The 16,714-nt window shown below is 56.5% G+C and overlaps 7 protein-coding genes across 8 annotated transcripts; 4 read left to right on the top strand and 3 right to left on the bottom strand.

Annotated features, from left to right (window-relative positions):
- Window positions 1–323: 323 nt before the first annotated feature.
- Window positions 324–1,776, bottom strand: IUM83_19600 (reverse transcriptase; the record flags this gene model as incomplete). Its single annotated transcript, XM_067944657.1, has 2 exons — window positions 324–1,102; window positions 1,470–1,776. 2 exons carry the CDS (start codon window positions 1,774–1,776, stop codon window positions 324–326), a joined length of 1,086 nt encoding a protein of 361 aa, XP_067792994.1.
- A 1,845-nt stretch (window positions 1,777–3,621) lies between these two features.
- On the top strand, window positions 3,622–4,578 carry IUM83_19599 (gag-pol polyprotein; the record flags this gene model as incomplete). Its single annotated transcript, XM_067944656.1, has 1 exon — window positions 3,622–4,578. One exon carries the CDS (start codon window positions 3,622–3,624, stop codon window positions 4,576–4,578), a length of 957 nt encoding a protein of 318 aa, XP_067792995.1.
- A 285-nt stretch (window positions 4,579–4,863) lies between these two features.
- IUM83_19598 lies at window positions 4,864–6,827 on the top strand (the record flags this gene model as incomplete). Of its 2 annotated transcripts, none has more annotated exons than XM_067944655.1 (2): window positions 4,864–6,548; window positions 6,824–6,827. In XM_067944655.1, the coding sequence occupies 2 exons, from the start codon at window positions 4,864–4,866 to the stop codon at window positions 6,825–6,827; spliced, it is 1,689 nt and encodes a 562-aa protein (XP_067792984.1). The 2 variants fall into 2 exon arrangements, with proteins under 2 accessions (XP_067792984.1, XP_067792983.1); XM_067944654.1 differs by having other exon boundaries at window positions 6,253–6,548.
- A 179-nt stretch (window positions 6,828–7,006) lies between these two features.
- Window positions 7,007–7,327, top strand: IUM83_19597 (copia proteinlike; the record flags this gene model as incomplete). Its single annotated transcript, XM_067944653.1, has 1 exon — window positions 7,007–7,327. The coding sequence occupies one exon, from the start codon at window positions 7,007–7,009 to the stop codon at window positions 7,325–7,327; it is 321 nt and encodes a 106-aa protein (XP_067793002.1).
- Window positions 7,328–7,656: 329 nt separating this feature from the next.
- On the bottom strand, window positions 7,657–9,480 carry IUM83_19596 (Integrase catalytic core protein; the record flags this gene model as incomplete). Its single annotated transcript, XM_067944652.1, has 2 exons — window positions 7,657–8,818; window positions 8,936–9,480. The coding sequence occupies 2 exons, from the start codon at window positions 9,478–9,480 to the stop codon at window positions 7,657–7,659; spliced, it is 1,707 nt and encodes a 568-aa protein (XP_067793001.1).
- A 520-nt stretch (window positions 9,481–10,000) lies between these two features.
- Window positions 10,001–14,103, top strand: IUM83_19595 (Gag-Pol polyprotein; the record flags this gene model as incomplete). Its single annotated transcript, XM_067944651.1, has 2 exons — window positions 10,001–10,583; window positions 10,649–14,103. The coding sequence occupies 2 exons, from the start codon at window positions 10,001–10,003 to the stop codon at window positions 14,101–14,103; spliced, it is 4,038 nt and encodes a 1,345-aa protein (XP_067792985.1).
- A 247-nt stretch (window positions 14,104–14,350) lies between these two features.
- On the bottom strand, window positions 14,351–16,449 carry IUM83_19594 (Copia protein; the record flags this gene model as incomplete). The annotated part of the gene is made up of 4 exons (XM_067944650.1): window positions 14,351–14,798; window positions 14,888–15,068; window positions 15,133–16,065; window positions 16,158–16,449. The coding sequence occupies 4 exons, from the start codon at window positions 16,447–16,449 to the stop codon at window positions 14,351–14,353; spliced, it is 1,854 nt and encodes a 617-aa protein (XP_067793003.1).
- Between the last annotated feature and the right edge of the window lie 265 nt (window positions 16,450–16,714).

Below are 16,714 nucleotides of genomic sequence, written 5' to 3'. Positions count from 1 at the left end.
ATCCTATTGGTAGAAAGCAGCATCTTTCTACCAATCAGAGACATGCATATTAGCGGGGCTCTGACAGCCAGCCGCTGCCAACCCTTTCATAGATGATAAACAGTTTTAGCAGCTTTTAGAGGAAGATCAATTTACAAACAATACAGTTCTCATTTTACCTAATCAAAGTCACTTGGAATCCTTTCTTACTTAACTTATATTTGTGTATTCACATATAATTAACCTAAGTAATTACTAAGTACTTACGCTTCCTCATACACGTTGCGCAACGTGTAAGCTAAAGTAGTGAGTCAAGTTAGACCCACTACACGCGGCAGTGGCCACTACCGCGTGACACAGTACTTCGTGCCCGGCACGAGATCAATCTCGTGCTGAATGCCCTTATCCTGCGGAAGCTCCGCAGGAATCTCTTCCGGGAGTACGTCTTTGTATTCCCTCAACAATTCGTAATAGGGACTCGACTTCAGCGAGTCCCAACCTTGTTCCTCGAAGCGCTCTCGCTTCGTCTTCGCACTGAGAGTGTCTTCACTCTCAGTGGTACTTCCCATGAAGAGCTGCCTCAGCTCTTCGCTCTCGCTCGCCGTTCTTTCGCTGTCCGAAAGAACACAGACTTGCTCGATGCGTCCATCGTGCAAGTCGCGCGTGAAGCGCTTCCAGCTCATGGGTGGAAGCGAAGTCAACTCCGACGCCATCGTCGGAGGACTAGCGAGTTCCATGTCACGATACTGGAATCCAGTATCGGTGCGCGTCAAGACGCTTAGCGTCTTGACATTCGGCGTCACCGCCGCAGTCTGCCCAGCAGACTGCTCTTGTTGCGTCTCGGTCCCGGACCGAGACTTGCGCAGCGTTTTCCGCTTGCGCCGTCTTCTTGTTGTGCGGAGCCCGGGCTCCGCACAGTTGTTCTTCTGGTCCAGGCCCGGCCGTGGACAGTCGTTCGCCGGCGGACCCTGTCCGCGGGCGCGCGGTATCAAGCCCGGCTTGACCGCATTTTCCTTCGTGCAGCCCGGCTGCACGGTAATGTGTCCTTCGCCGGCAGACCCTGTCTGCGGGCGCGCGATATCAAGCCCGGCTTGATCGCATGACGCTTCGTCGTGCAGCCCGGCTGCACGACAGCATTCTAAATTGCGTCAGTGCGGTACGTTTGCAACCGTCCGCACTGTTTGCAGCGTCAACTCCCGGAGTTGACACGCCTACGTCACCTCGACGCCATTCATTGGCGGAGCCCCTCATGACCGAGGGTGCGTCGGCTCCCGGAGCCGACGCGTCGTTGTCGACCTGACCTCTTCCGGTCAGGGACTGTCCCTTACACGCTTGAACGTGGGTGTTGGTTCCCGGAACCAACACATCTTTTTCTTCCGACGTCGGCAGCATTGCCGACGCTGGTTTCACTTGTGCGCGCCCTCGCGCACTTCTTGGGCACTCCGGGACAGCGGCATAAAGCGCTGTCTCGACTGGTGAGCCGCGCGCACCTGCTGGTGCGTGCGCTGCGGTAACAGGGCCATCGCTCTCTGTTCCGCTGTCGCGTCCGAAGCGCACGAGCGTGCGCTTCTTCCAGTCAATTACCGGATCATGCCGTGCAAGCCACGGCATGCCCATTACCACGTCGAACTTATCGTCCAGGTCCAGGACGATAAAGTGCTCGACAAACACTTGTTGTTTGTACGAGAAGCGCACGTTCACGACGCGCTTCTCGGTCTTCACGATGGCACCTGTTGCCAGTCGTACCTCCAGAAGACTTCGAGGTGTATCTACCTCCTCGAAGTCAAGTCTCGACAGGCTTCGTAGTCGAACAAAGTTGTTCGACGCGGCTGAGTCTACCAATGCTCGAAGAGAGTCACTCGCTCTCTTCGAGTAAACCTTCAAGATGACTAGGTTTGGCCTGTCATCTTGTTTCTTGCAGTGAGAGCTGGTCTCACTGGGGCTACAGTCCTCAGTGTTGCGTGCCCGATGTCGGCACGCGCGACTGCATTACCAGTAGGGCGCCCCGCGCCTACTGGATGTTCGCGTTTTTTGTTGGTCCGCGGCGATGTCTAGCATCGCCACGACGGCCACCTCCAGGGGGCATGGGAGCTGTGCACTCCCGTGCAAAGTGACCGATCCTTCCGCAGCGGAAGCATCGCACGTTACCTCCCCTGCTGCTGGTAACCAGCAGTTGTTGCGCTCGAGAGGTTCATTGGCTCCGGACCTCCCGTCCTCGCTACCGGGCGCGGTTGCGGCCTCGGTACGTTTACATGGAGTTTAGCCTGCCGCAGGCTAAACTCTTCTTGCATGGCAAGAGTGATTGCAGCTTCGAGAGTACTCGGTTACTCTCGGAAGAGATAGGTCTTCACAGGCCCATCTCCAAGCCCCTTCATGAACGTGACGACCTTGGTCGCCTCGTCAATTGGTTAGTCACGATATTTGATACCAAATATCGTGCGCGCTGCGCGTAAGCATGGACGTCATGCTTACCCTGCTGAAGGTCGAGGAACTCCGCCCTCGACCGGAACTCGTTTGCGGGGGCTCAAACGCTTGTTTGAGCTCCTCTTTGAACACTTCGTACGTGCTGAAGCACGTAGGATCGGAGAGTCGGCGTCCATACGCCCAACTCCTTGCGCGTCCGCCAAGGCAGGACATGGCGAACGCGACCTTCGACAGCGGGTCGACGATACGTCGAGCCGCTATGGCTGTGTCGAGTTCGACAAGCCATCGGAGGAGAGGCTCGCCCTCTCTTCCCACGTAATTGCTTACGCTCAACTTTAATGGTTGAGCACGCGGTGTCGTCCCTGACGACGCCGTCACTGAGGAAGCAGCGTCACGCTGCTCCTTCATGATGAACCCCAGAGCAACACCATGTTGCTCCGTCGGCGATAGCGTACGCAGCATTGTAGCTATCGCCGCTTCTCCAATGACTGTTGACAGTCGTTGGAGGGCCTCCCACTCTGGGTCAGACAGGTGGGGGCAGTCTGCGCGTGCACCATGCGTTGCAGGCGTGTTGGAGCTCTCCATGGGCACCTTCGTGCTCATGGGGTTCTCGGCTCCGCGTTCGTACACCGCGTACGAACGTCAAGCAGTCGGTCGTTGGACGGACTACAAAGTGCTACCAGGTGTAGTGGGTCTAACTTGACTCACTACTTTAGCTTACACGTTGCGCAACGTGTATGAGGAAGCGTAAGTACTTAGTAATTACTTAGGTTAATTATATTTGAATACACAAATATAAGTTAACTTAGACAAGACTCCAAGTAGCTAGTTTAAGGTAAATTGAGAACTGTATTGTTTGTAAATTGATCTTCCTCTCAAATCTGCTAAAAAGTGTTTATCATCTATGAAAGGGTTGGCAGCGGCTGGCTGTCAGAGCCCCGCTAATATGCATGTCTCTGATTGGTAGAAAGATGCTGCTTTCTACCAATAAGATCTTTTGGGTATGTGTGGACCACTCACTGTGGTGGTCCACTTCAATGTATCCATTGGTGTGTCTTACACCAATGTGAGGAAGTATCCAAAAGAATTTAACAGATAACCTATCTGTTAAATTCACAAGTGGCTTGCAGCCACTTGTGCGTGTAACCTCGTTACAAGTCGTCTCCAAACCGTGCGAAGCAGGTGCTGGAAGTGGTTCACAGCGATGTGTGCGGCCCCATGCAGACGTCTACGTTTGGTGGCAAGCGCTACTTCGTCACGTTCATCGACGACAAGTCGCACTTCTGTGTGGTGTACTTGATGCGGAACAAGTCGGAGGTGGCCGCCAAGTTCGCTGAGTTCGTTGCGTTGGCTGAAACGCAGACAGGCAAGCGTGTGAAAACGCTCCGGAGCGACAACGGTGGCGAGTACACTTCGCGCGAGATGGCCAAGTTCTGCAGCGACCGTGGTATCGTGCAGAAGTTCACGCCGCCGTACACGCCACAGCTGAACGGCGTGGCGGAACGGATGAACCGGACGTTGGTGGAGTGTGCGCGCTGCATGTTGGAGCATGCCGGGTTGTCGAAGGGTTACTGGGGTGAAGCGGTGGTGACAGCCACGTTCCTCCGGAACCGGTGTCCGACACGCGCCATTAGCCACGACAAGTCGCCGCACCAAGTTTGGACGGGAAAGAAGCCACTGCTGGCGAACCTCAAGGTGTTTGGTTGCCACGCGTACGTGCTGGTCCCGAAGGCGAAGCGGTCCAAGTTTGACGCCCGGTCGGTGCGTTGCCGGTTCCTGGGGTACTCGGAGCACGAGAAAGCGTATCGGTTTGAAGAGATCGAGAGCGGTCGCGTGTTGGTGAGCCGCGACGCGCAGTTCATGGAAGACGTCTTCGACGGTGGGAGACGCAAATATGCTTCGAAGGAGGTGGTGATTGGTCTTCCAGATGAAGATGATGAAGATGCCACGGATGAAGAGACTCCGTCCGAATCGGATGAGGACGGCAGTGAGGATGAGGCTGCGCGGGATGAAGACTTCGAACCCGGCAGCAAGCGACACCCGCGGACGCAGTCACTAGAAGAAGCCGTGGAGGTGCCGAGGGCCAAGCGATATGCGCCGCAGAATGGACGTTCGTGTTGCAGGGTACTGAACCTTGGTACACTGTACCAGTTCCGAGGTACCCGAACCGGTTAACCGAACCGGTCCAATACGACCACACGTTGATTAGACGAGTAGGTTGATTGGACGAGTAGTGTAGAATGATGGTTGATTAGACGCACTAGTTGATAGGACGCACGGCCGCGTGTCTTTAGCACTAGCCTAGGGTGTAAGCTCCAACAATCCAATCACTTCTGAATTTCGATTCAACCCCCCAAGTGACCTTCCTCGCCTCGCCCCAAGCCTCGGCGGTGTCAACGACCAAGACCAACAAGTGCAAGATCCCAGTACGACCTTCTTCAGGTTATGAGCCCAAGCACCATGTCCTCTGTCCAAGACACCAAGATCTCCATCGACAAGTTCAACGGCGACAACTACGCCACGTGGAACCGCTACATGCGTGGCGTGTTCCTGACCAAGTCGGTGTGGAGCGTCGTGAACCGCGAGACGAAACCAAGCTTCGCGGACACGAGGGCCAAGGACGACTACGTCAAGTCGAGCAACATCGCGTTCGGCCTGATGTTGCTCCACATGGATGCTGACTACCATCATGTGGTCGACGACTGCGAGGAAGCGTGGGTGGCCTGGACGCGACTGCGTTCGCTCTACGGGGGGTCGCAGAAGGCTGGACGCATCTACCTGAAGCGCCAGCTCTTCAGCATGGAGATGGCAGAAGGCGGCAATGTGCTTCATCATTGCAATGAAGTCCTCAACATCAGCGCCAAGCTCAGCAACATCGGCGCCAAGATGGAGGATGAAGACGTGGCGATCTGCTTGCTCAGGAGTCTGCCCAAGAGTTTCGAGAACGTCGTTCTCAACTTGGAGATGAGCAACGCAGAGCTGCGCACTCAAGATGTGATCAAGGTGCTCACGAATGAGCACATCAAGCGGCAGGGCGAGAAGACGGCTCAGGTGAAGATTGAAGACGCTGCGAGGGCCTTCAATGCCGAGCGTGAAAGTCGCCACTGCACGTACTGCGGAAAATCGGGGCACGTCGTGGAAAAGTGCTGGACCAAGCAGAAGGAAGAGAATCGAGGTGCACGACGTGGCCGGTCTGGTCGCGGTGCGAACAACGTCCAGTGGCGTGACGACAGCGATGACGACTGCGTCGCGTTCGCGGTCTCTATGGAGTGTGGAGTCTCCAGGACCAACAAGTTTCAAGGCTCCTGGGCGATCGACAGTGGTGCCACGCACCACATCTGCAACGACAAGGCCAAGTTTGTCGACATCAAGGTGTGCGACGAAGGTGAACTCACGGTCGCCAACGGCAACACGGCCAAGATCATGGGAGTCGGGACGGTCATGCAGCGGGTCACTTTGCCCAACGGCAAGGAGCGCGACATCCGCATTCAAGATGCACTTTACGTGCCAAGCATGAACAAGAACCTGCTTTCGGTGCCGCAGATCAACCGAAGCGGACTGTTCAAGGTGGTGTTTGATGGTGCTGAAATGCACATCGCACAGAAGAAGTCGAAGAAAATCGTGGCTTCCGCGGACCTGATCGACGGTCTCTACTGGCTCCGAGTCCCAAGCTGCGCTGCGAATTCGGTGTCCAAGGCGTCGGTCAACGCGGTGGATCTTCATGCGCGTTTGGGTCACGCGCCGAATGACGTTCTTCGGAAGATGGTCTCAAGTGGCATGGTGACGGGTGCGAAAATGCCGACATCGTCGAAGAAGTCAAGCCAATGTCGTGGGTGCCAACAAGGGAAAATGGTGCAAAAGCCCTTCCCAAGCAACCCGAACAAGCGCAAGTACAAGCCGTTCGAGTTCCTCCACTTCGACATTTGCGGGCCCATGGAGGAAGAGTCGCTGGGTGGCAGCCGCTACCTGCTGCTCATCACGGACGAAGCCAGCGGCTGCATGTCGGGATTCTGTCTGCGAGCCAGGTCGGAGAGCGAAGGCTGCTTGCGCCGATTCATCACCAAGGTGGAGAAGCAATTCGATGCCAGGGTGAAGTTCGTGCGCCATGACGGAGCCAAGGAGTTCGCGACCAATTCGCTCTTGGCGTACTACGAAGACCACGGCATCGAAGTGCAGCCCACGGTTCGGTATGCGCACCAAACCAACGCGACGGCTGTGTTGTCAAGGGATCGCCTCGACCAACTGCGGTGTACCAGTAAGGCACCGGTGTGACCTTCACTCAGTGGTGCCGCCATCATTCGTGTGATGATGGGACGAAGATTACGGGACGCTGATGATGGGACGCGTGGGTACAAGATTGTGGGTACAGGATGGGCATCTACGTGGCACTCGCTGATTGGCTGAAGGACCTTCTATCCAGTTAGGAATCCAGTAGAGTGTATCCAGCAGGAATATCCAGTAGGCTTAGAGGTAGCAAGCTTCGCGAACTAAGGACCTAAATCAATCACTTTGCATTCTGACATCTAGTGCTCAAACGACCTTCCTTTTGGTTATGAGCCCAAGCCCCGTTTTCCCTGCTGAAGACTCCGACTACGCTTTCGCCATGGACGCCGCCTCGACCACGACCTCTCGCATCAACAAGTTCGACGGAACCAACTTCCACACGTGGAAGTTCAAGATGGCGATGGTGCTCGAGGAACGAGACCTGTGGGAAGTGACAAGTGGAGAGATCAAGCTGGAGCACTGCGCCACTACGCTGGACCAAACGACGTTCAAGAGGAAGTCTCGCAAGGCGCTGGCGATCATCTGTCTCGCGATGGAAGATTCGCAGCTGCCGCTGGTCCGGTCGGCGAACGATGCGTACGATGCATGGTCAAAACTGGAAGGACACTTCGAGAAGAAGAGTTTGGCCAACAAGCTCTGAAGAAGGTCGTAGTTGGGTCTTGCACTTGCAGACTCGGTCGTTGACACCGCCGAGGCTTGGGGCGAGGCGAGGAAGGTCACTTGGGGGGTTGAATCGAAATTCAGAAGTGATTGGATTGTTGGAGCTTACACCCTAGGCTAGTGCTAAAGACACGCGGCCGTGCGTCCTATCAACTAGTGCGTCTAATCAACCATCATTCTACACTACTCGTCCAATCAACCTACTCGTCTAATCAACGTGTGGTCGTATTGGACCGGTTCGGTTAACCGGTTCGGGTACCTCGGAACTGGTACAGTGTACCAAGGTTCAGTACCCTGCAACACGCCCCCTCAATGCGAACACGCGTGAACGCCGAGCGCAGCCGTCAAGTCCTTGTGGCGTGGTCCGGCAAGTCCCTTGGTCATGATGTCGGCCAGCATGGTGGCAGTCTCGCAGTACTCGACGATCACTTCGCCGCGCTTGACTTCGTCGCGGATGTGATGGTACTTGATGTCGATGTGCTTGGCGCGGCCATGGTTGACGGGGTTCTTGGTCATCTTGATGCACGACTGGTTGTCTTCGAAAATCTTCAACTCGGGCGTGACTCCGCCTGCAGCAACCAGGATCTCGCACAGCAGCTTGTGCACCCACTTGCCTTCTTGAATCGCCAAACTCAGTGCGATGTACTCGGCCTCGCTTGTCGAGAGCGACACACTTGACTGCTTCTTGGAACCCCACGAGATCGGTCCGCCGGCGACTTGGAACAGGTAGCCCGACGTAGACTTGCGATCACTAAGATCACCAGCCCAGTCGGCATCCGAGTAACCTTGAAAGTCGATGTCCTTACCCGGCGAAAAGCGGATTCCATGCGACTTGGTCCCTTGAAGGTAGCGGAAGATGCGCTTGACCGCAATCCAGTGCTCGACTTGCGGGTTCTCCATGAAGCGTGACACGTAGCCAACTGCGAACGCAATGTCCGGGCGAGTCGATGTCATCAAGTGCATGAGTGCACCGACAGCCTCGCGAAATGGCGCGTCCAACTTGGTCATGGCGTCGCTTGAAACTAGCTTCATGCTGATGTCGACTGGACTTGCAGCGGGTTTGCAGTCTTGCATGCCGAAGCGCTCCAGGATGTCGTTGATGTAGCGAGCTTGGCTGAGCGTAACACTGCCATCCGCGTTGTCGACCACCTCGATCCCGAGGATGAAGGAGCACTTGCCACTGTCGGTCATCTCGAACCGCGACTTGAGTTGGCGCTTGACTTCCGCGATCATTTCCGCCGAGCTTCCAGTCACCAAGACGTCGTCCACGTAGACCAGCAGCAGAACGCATTCGCCGTCGACGACCTTGATGTAGAGGCAGGGGTCGTAGCTTGAGACGCGAAAACCGATGGAGCGCACATACTCGTCGAAGGTCTCGTTCCAAACACGCGAAGCTTGCTTGAGCCCGTAAATCGCCTTGAGCAGTTCCACGCAGTCGAAACCGTCGTCCAGTTCCACGCCTTCAGGCACGCTACAGAACACCTTCTCCTTCATCAAGCCGTATAGGAACGCAGTCACCACGTCGAGCTGGTCCATCGGCCATCCGAAGTACTTGGCAACCGCAATGATCATTCGCAGCGTGACGTACTTGACCACGGGCGAAAACGTCTCGGTGTAGTCGATGCCATACTTCTGCACGAAGCCTTTCGCGACGAGCCGAGCCTTGAACTTCTCGATCGATCCGTCCGCGTTGCGCTTGATCTTGAACACCCACTTGGTACCGACTGCGCGCTGGTTGTTGGGCAGTTTGGCGGCGCGGAAAACACCTCGCAGCCGCATTGACTTGAGTTCGGCGCGAATTGCCTTGCGCCACTGGACTTGGTCTGGTCCGTTCACAGCTTCTTGAAACGTCTTCGGCTCCGCGCTGTCACTTGCTTCCACAGCATTCGCACTTGCACGCCAGAACATGGGTGGGGTCGAGCCGTCTTCATCGTCTTCTTCCGATTTTTCTTCTTGCGCCGCCGTAGATTCACGTTGGTCTTCATCTTCCGAGCGTCCAGGCGCACTTGCTTCTTCAAGTCCAGCACTGCGACGAGGACGCCGAACATTGTCGCGATCTTGGTTGTCTGGACGCGATTTGCGCTTCCCAGCCTGCGTGAACACCCTTGTGCCGGAGTCGTCGGAGACTTGCATGTCGTCGAAAACGTCCGTAAGTCGGTTGACTTCTTCACCATCAGCAGCCTTGGAGTCGTCGAAGCTTGACTCATCGAATGTGACATCGCGAGAGATGACCACCTGCCCCGCCTCGATGTCATAAACTCGATACTGTTGTCAAGGGATCGCCTCGACCAACTGCGGTGTACCAGTAAGGTACCAGTGTGACCTTCACTCAGTGGTGCCGCCATCATTCGTGTGATGATGGGACGAAGATTACGGGACGCTGATGATGGGACGCGTGGGTACAAGATTGTGGGTACAGGATGGGCATCTACGTGGCACTCGCTGATTGGCTGAAGGACCTTCTATCCAGTTAGGAATCCAGTAGAGTGTATCCAGCAGGAATATCCAGTAGGCTTAGAGGTAGCAAGCTTCGCGAACTAAGGACCTAAATCAATCACTTTGCATTCTGACATCTAGTGCTCAAACGACCTTCCTTTTGGTTATGAGCCCAAGCCCCGTTTTCCCTGCTGAAGACTCCGACTACGCTTTCGCCATGGACGCCGCCTCGACCACGACCTCTCGCATCAACAAGTTCGACGGAACCAACTTCCACACGTGGAAGTTCAAGATGGCGATGGTGCTCGAGGAACGAGACCTGTGGGAAGTGACAAGTGGAGAGATCAAGCTGGAGCACTGCGCCACTACGCTGGACCAAACGACGTTCAAGAGGAAGTCTCGCAAGGCGCTGGCGATCATCTGTCTCGCGATGGAAGATTCGCAGCTGCCGCTGGTCCGGTCGGCCAAGGATGCGTACGATGCATGGTCAAAACTGGAAGGACACTTCGAGAAGAAGAGTTTGGCCAACAAGCTCTTCCTTCGTCGACGTTTCTTCACGACGATGATGGCGGAAGGTGATGATGTGCTGGAGCACATCAACAAGATCAAGACTCTGGCGGAGCAGCTCGACGCAGTGGGCGCTCCGGTCAGCGAGGATGACTTGGTGATCACGCTTCTTGGGAGTCTCAGCGAGTCGTACCAGTTCCTCATCACGGCGTTGGAGTCGAGAGCCGACTCGCTGTCGTGGGAACTCGTGACGGCTCGGCTGCTGCATGAGGACATGAAGCGCAAGGAGCAAGGTGGCGGCGTCGACGGAGCCGCGCACGGTCAAGGCCAAGCGTTCATGACAAGCGACAACGGCAAGCGCAGGGACGGCAGGCGACCGCCAACAAGGCCAGCGCCTGCCACTACTGTGGGGAGCAAGGACATTGGATCGCCAAGTGTCCTGTGCGAATCCGCGAGAACGCGGAGCGGCAGAGGCCGCAGCGAGCGAACGTCGCGCAGAGTGAGGACGACTCTGGCGACTTCCTCTTCTCGGTTGGTGGTGGGAGCAACACCACCAAGTCGAATGAGGTGTGGCTGGTCGACTCGGGTGCGACGCAGCACATGACCAGTTCCAAGAAGTTCATGAGGAACTACAAGAAGATCTCGCCGGTGGACGTGCATCTCGCGGACGACGGTGTGGTGCAAGCGATCGGGAGAGGCGACATCGTGATGAAGATGCAGACCCCGCGCGGCGTCAAGAAGGGTGTGCTCACGAATGTGTGGCACATTCCCAAGTTGTCGCGCAACCTGTTCTCCGTCGGCAGATTCACCAAGGACGTCGGGCCTGTGACGTTCGAGAGCGACGGGTGCTTCACGGAGACGAAGGGTCTCAAGTGGAAGCTCGGCGCTCGCGAAGGCAAAGGGCTGTTCAAGCTGAGCATGACACCGGTGATGCCTGACGAGGCCAATGTGGCAAGCTCGAAGGATCGCAAAGGGGACACCACGTCGTACCTCTGGCACCTTCGACTTGGTCACATTGGCCATGGCGGTCTAGACGCCATCGTCAAGAAGGGCTACGGCTCTGGCATCGACATGACGTCGGTGAAGCAGTGGGAGCTGTGCGACGGATGCTCACTCGGCAAGCAAACGCGAGTGAGCTACATGAAGTCGTCTCCAAACCGTGCGAAGCAAGTGCTGGAAGTGGTTCACAGCGATGTGTGCGGCCCCATGCAGACGTCTACGTTTGGTGGCAAGCGCTACTTCGTCACGTTCATCGACGACAAGTCGCACTTCTGTGTGGTGTACTTGATGCGGAACAAGTCGGAGGTGGCCGCCAAGTTCGCTGAGTTCGTTGCGTTGGCTGAAACGCAGACCGGCAAGCGTGTGAAAACGCTCCGGAGCGACAACGGTGGCGAGTACACTTCGCGCGAGATGGCCAAGTTCTGCAGCGACCGTGGTATCGTGCAGAAGTTCACGCCGCCGTACACGCCACAGCTGAACGGCGTGGCGGAACGGATGAACCGGACGTTGGTGGAGTGTGCGCGCTGCATGTTGGAGCATGCCGGGTTGTCGAAGGGTTACTGGGGTGAAGCGGTGGTGACAGCCACGTTCCTCCGGAACCGGTGTCCGACACGCGCCATTAGCCACGACAAGTCGCCGCACCAAGTTTGGACGGGAAAGAAGCCACTGCTGGCGAACCTCAAGGTGTTTGGTTGCCACGCGTACGTGCTGGTCCCGAAGGCGAAGCGGTCCAAGTTTGACGCCCGGTCGGTGCGTTGCCGGTTCCTGGGGTACTCGGAGCACGAGAAAGCGTATCGGTTTGAAGAGATCGAGAGCGGTCGCGTGTTGGTGAGCCGCGACGCGCAGTTCATGGAAGACGTCTTCGACGGTGGGAGACGCAAATATGCTACGAAGGAGGTGGTGATTGGTCTTCCAGATGAAGACGATGAAGATGCCACGGATGAAGAGACTCCGTCCGAATCGGATGAGGACGGCAGTGAGGATGAGGCTGCGCGGGATGAAGACTTCGAACCCGGCAGCAAGCGACACCCGCGGACGCAGTCACTAGAAGAAGCCGTGGAGGTGCCGAGGGCCAAGCGATATGCGCCGCAGAATGGACGTTCGACGCTGGATGAGATGTCTGCGGCGGCCCAAGAGAGTCAAGATTTTGAGGCTGCGTACGTCGTGGATTCAGTGGGAGAGATGCCGACTACGTTCAAGTCGGCGATGGAATCCAGCGACGCAGCCAAGTGGAAGGAAGCATGCGACTCGGAGTACGACTCGCTGCTCAAGAACAAGACGTGGGAAGTGGTGCCACTGCCGAAGGGACGCAAGGCCATCGGCAACAGATGGGTGTTTCGCGTGAAGGAGAACCAGGCTGGAGAGGTCGAACGGTTCAAGGCGCGTCTGGTGGCCAAGGGGTTCTCGCAGAAGTACGGCATCGACTACGACGAGACCTTCGCTCCAGTGGCCAAGTTCACGTCGATCCGGGCCGTGCTGAGTTTGGCCGCCAAGTATGGTCTCAAGCTGCATCAGATGGATGTGAAGACGGCGTTCCTGAATGGCGGCTTGGACGAAGAGATCTACATGGTGCAACCGGACGGCTACGTCGATGAAGACCACCCGGACTACGTGTGCAAGCTGAAGCAGTCATTGTACGGGTTGAAGCAGTCGCCGCGCATGTGGAACAAGACCATCGACGAGTTCATGCTGAAGCTGGGGTTCACCAAGTGCGAGTCCGACCATTGCGTCTACGTGAAACGCGACGGACACAGCATGATCTTCGTGGTCATCTACGTGGACGACCTGATCCTGGCCAGCAACGACGACGAGCTGATGGAGTCGACCAAGCGCGCACTCAGCAAACGGTTCGAAATGACAGACCTCGGCGAGCTTACGTACTTCCTCGGCATGGAGATCAAGAACGACTTGGAGTCCGGCAAGGTGACGATGCGGCAGACCAAGTTTCTCAAGTCGATCCTGAGCAAGTTCGGCATGCAGGACAGCAAACCCGTGAAGACGCCGCAGGATCCAGGACTTAAGTTGACCAAGAACATGTGCGAGGGTGGCTGCAAGCATGAAGACACGATGAAGAACGTGCCGTATCGGAGTGCTGTCGGCGCGTTGATGTACCTGATGGTGGCGACGCGTCCGGACCTGGCTGCTGCAGTAGGCGTGCTGAGTCAGTTCGCCGCCGACCCGTGTCCCACACACTGGCAAGCCCTCAAGCGTGTGCTCCGGTATCTGCAAGCCACGCCCACGCATGGCATCGAGTTCTCGAAGGGTGACGGCTGCGGAGTTGTGTGTGGCTACTCGGACGCAGACTGGGCTGGTGACATCGAATCGAGAAGAAGTACAAGCGGCTACGCGTTCATGATGAACGGCGGGTGCATCAGCTGGAGGAGCAAGAAGCAGCGGACGGTGGCGCTGTCATCTACAGAGGCGGAGTACATGGCGCTGTCAGAGGCGACGCAGGAGGCGGTGTGGCTCAAGGTGTTTCTGCGCGAGCTCGGCGAAATGGCAAGCGATGAAGCAATCAAGATCTACGAGGACAACCAAGGCTCCATCGCGTTGGCCAAGAACCCGGAGTTCCACAAGCGCACCAAGCACATCGACATTCGCTACCACTTCGTGCGTGAGAAGGTGGAAGACGGTCAGGTGGTGTTGGAGTACTGCTCGACGAAGGACATGCTGGCCGACATCATGACGAAGGCGATCACTTCTGTGCAGTTCGAAGTTCTGCGACACAAGCTGGGGATCCAAGGTGCAGCCGACGTCGAGTCGCGTGGGAATGTTGTCAAGGGATCGCCTCGACCAGCTGCGGTGTACCAGTAAGGTACCGGTGTGACCTTCACTCAGTGGTGCCGCCATCATTCGTGTGATGATGGGACGAGGATTACGGGACGCTGATGATGGGACGCGTGGGTACAAGATTGTGGGTACAGGATGGGCATCTACGTGGCACTCGCTGATTGGCTGAAGGACCTTCTATCCAGTTAGGAATCCAGTAGAGTGTATCCAGCAGGAATATCCAGTAGGCTTAGAGGTAGCAGGCAGTTCGCGAACTAAGGACCTAAATCAATCACTTTGCATTCTGACATCTAGTGCTCAAACGACCTTCCTTTTGATACGCCTTGGAACGCTCCTCGTAACCCATGAAAATTCCTTCACGAGCTTTCGGGTCCCACTTGAGTCGCTTCTCCTTCGGCGTCAAAACGTAGGCCTTGCACCCGAAGATCCGCATGTGCTTGACGTTGGGCTTGGACTTGTAGACGATCTCGAACGGAGTTTTGTCGGGCGACTTGGGTGACGGCAGACGATTCTTGATGTAGATCGCCGTCATCGCTGCTTCCGCCCAGAACGTCTTGTCCAACCCGGCGTAGTGAAGCATGCTGCGGCCGATGGTCACGATGGTTCGGTTGGCGCGTTCAGCCGTCGCGTTGGTTTGGTGCGCATACCGAACCGTGGGCTGCACTTCGATGCCGTGGTCTTCGTAGTACGCCAAGAGCGGGTGGTCGCGAACTCCTTGGCTCCGTCATGGCGCACGAACTTCACCCTGGCATCGAATTGCTTCTCCACCTTGGTGATGAATCGGCGCAAGCAGCCTTCACTCTCCGACCTGGCTCGCAGACAGAATCCCGACATGCAGCCGCTGGCTTCGTCCGTGATGAGCAGCAGGTAGCGGCTGCCACCCAGCGACTCTTCCTCCATGGGCCCGCAGATGTCGAAGTGGAGGAACTCGAACGGCTTGTACTTGCGCTTGTTCGGGTTGCTTGGGAAGGGCTTTTGCACCATTTTCCCTTGTTGGCACCCACGACATTGGCTTGACTTCTTCGACGATGTCGGCATTTTCGCACCCGTCACCATGCCGCGAGACCATCTTCCGAAGAACGTCATTCGGCGCGTGACCCAAACGCGCATGAAGATCCACCGCGTTGACCGACGCCTTGGACACCGAATTCGCAGCGCAGCTTGGGACTCGGAGCCAGTAGAGACCGTCGATCAGGTCCGCGGAAGCCACGATTTTCTTCGACTTCTTCTGTGCGATGTGCATTTCAGCACCATCAAACACCACCTTGAACAGTCCGCTTCGGTTGATCTGCGGCACCGAAAGCAGGTTCTTGTTCATGCTTGGCACGTAAAGTGCATCTTGAATGCGGATGTCGCGCTCCTTGCCGTTGGGCAAAGTGACCCGCTGCATGACCGTCCCGACTCCCATGATCTTGGCCGTGTTGCCGTTGGCGACCGTGAGTTCACCTTCGTCGCACACCTTGATGTCGACAAACTTGGCCTTGTCGTTGCAGATGTGGTGCGTGGCACCACTGTCGATCGCCCATGAGCCTTGAAACTTGTTGGTCCTGGAGACTCCACACTCCATAGAGACCGCGAACGCGACGCAGTCGTCATCGCTGTCGTCACGCCACTGGACGTTGTTCGCACCGCGACCAGACCGGCCACGTCGTGCACCTCGATTCTCTTCCTTCTGCTTGGTCCAGCACTTTTCCACGACGTGCCCCGATTTTCCGCAGTACGTGCAGTGGCGACTTTCACGCTCGGCATTGAAGGCCCTCGCAGCGTCTTCAATCTTCACCTGAGCCGTCTTCTCGCCCTGCCGCTTGATGTGCTCATTCGTGAGCACCTTGATCACATCTTGAGTGCGCAGCTCTGCGTTGCTCATCTCCAAGTTGAGAACGACGTTCTCGAAACTCTTGGGCAGACTCCTGAGCAAGCAGATCGCCACGTCTTCATCCTCCATCTTGGCGCCGATGTTGCTGAGCTTGGCGCTGATGTTGAGGACTTCATTGCAATGATGAAGCACATTGCCGCCTTCTGCCATCTCCATGCTGAAGAGCTGGCGCTTCAGGTAGATGCGTCCAGCCTTCTGCGACCCCCGTAGAGCGAACGCAGTCGCGTCCAGGCCACCCACGCTTCCTCGCAGTCGTCGACCACATGATGGTAGTCAGCATCCATGTGGAGCAACATCAGGCCGAACGCGATGTTGCTCGACTTGACGTAGTCGTCCTTGGCCCTCGTGTCCGCGAAGCTTGGTTTCGTCTCGCGGTTCACGACGCTCCACACCGACTTGGTCAGGAACACGCCACGCATGTAGCGGTTCCACGTGGCGTAGTTGTCGCCGTTGAACTTGTCGATGGAGATCTTGGTGTCTTGGACAGAGGACATGGTGCTTGGGCTCATAACCTGAAGAAGGTCGTACTGGGATCTTGCACTGGTTGACTTGGTCGTTGACACCGCCGAGGCTTGGGGCGAGGCGAGGAAGGTCGGGGGTTGAATCGAAATTCAGAAGTGATTGGATTGTTGGAGCTTACACCCTAGGCTAGTGCTAAAGACACGCGGCCGTGCGTCCTATCAACTAGTGCGTCTAATCAACCATCATTCTACACTACTCGTCCAATCAACCTACTCGTCTAATCAACGTGTGGTCGTA

Source organism: Phytophthora cinnamomi (genome assembly GCF_018691715.1).
Source record: "Phytophthora cinnamomi strain GKB4 chromosome Unknown Contig31, whole genome shotgun sequence".
Classification (NCBI taxonomy): domain Eukaryota; phylum Oomycota; class Peronosporomycetes; order Peronosporales; family Peronosporaceae; genus Phytophthora; species Phytophthora cinnamomi.
The sequence above is the reverse complement of the archived record's forward strand: the minus strand, read 5'-3'. Positions and strand labels throughout refer to the sequence as shown.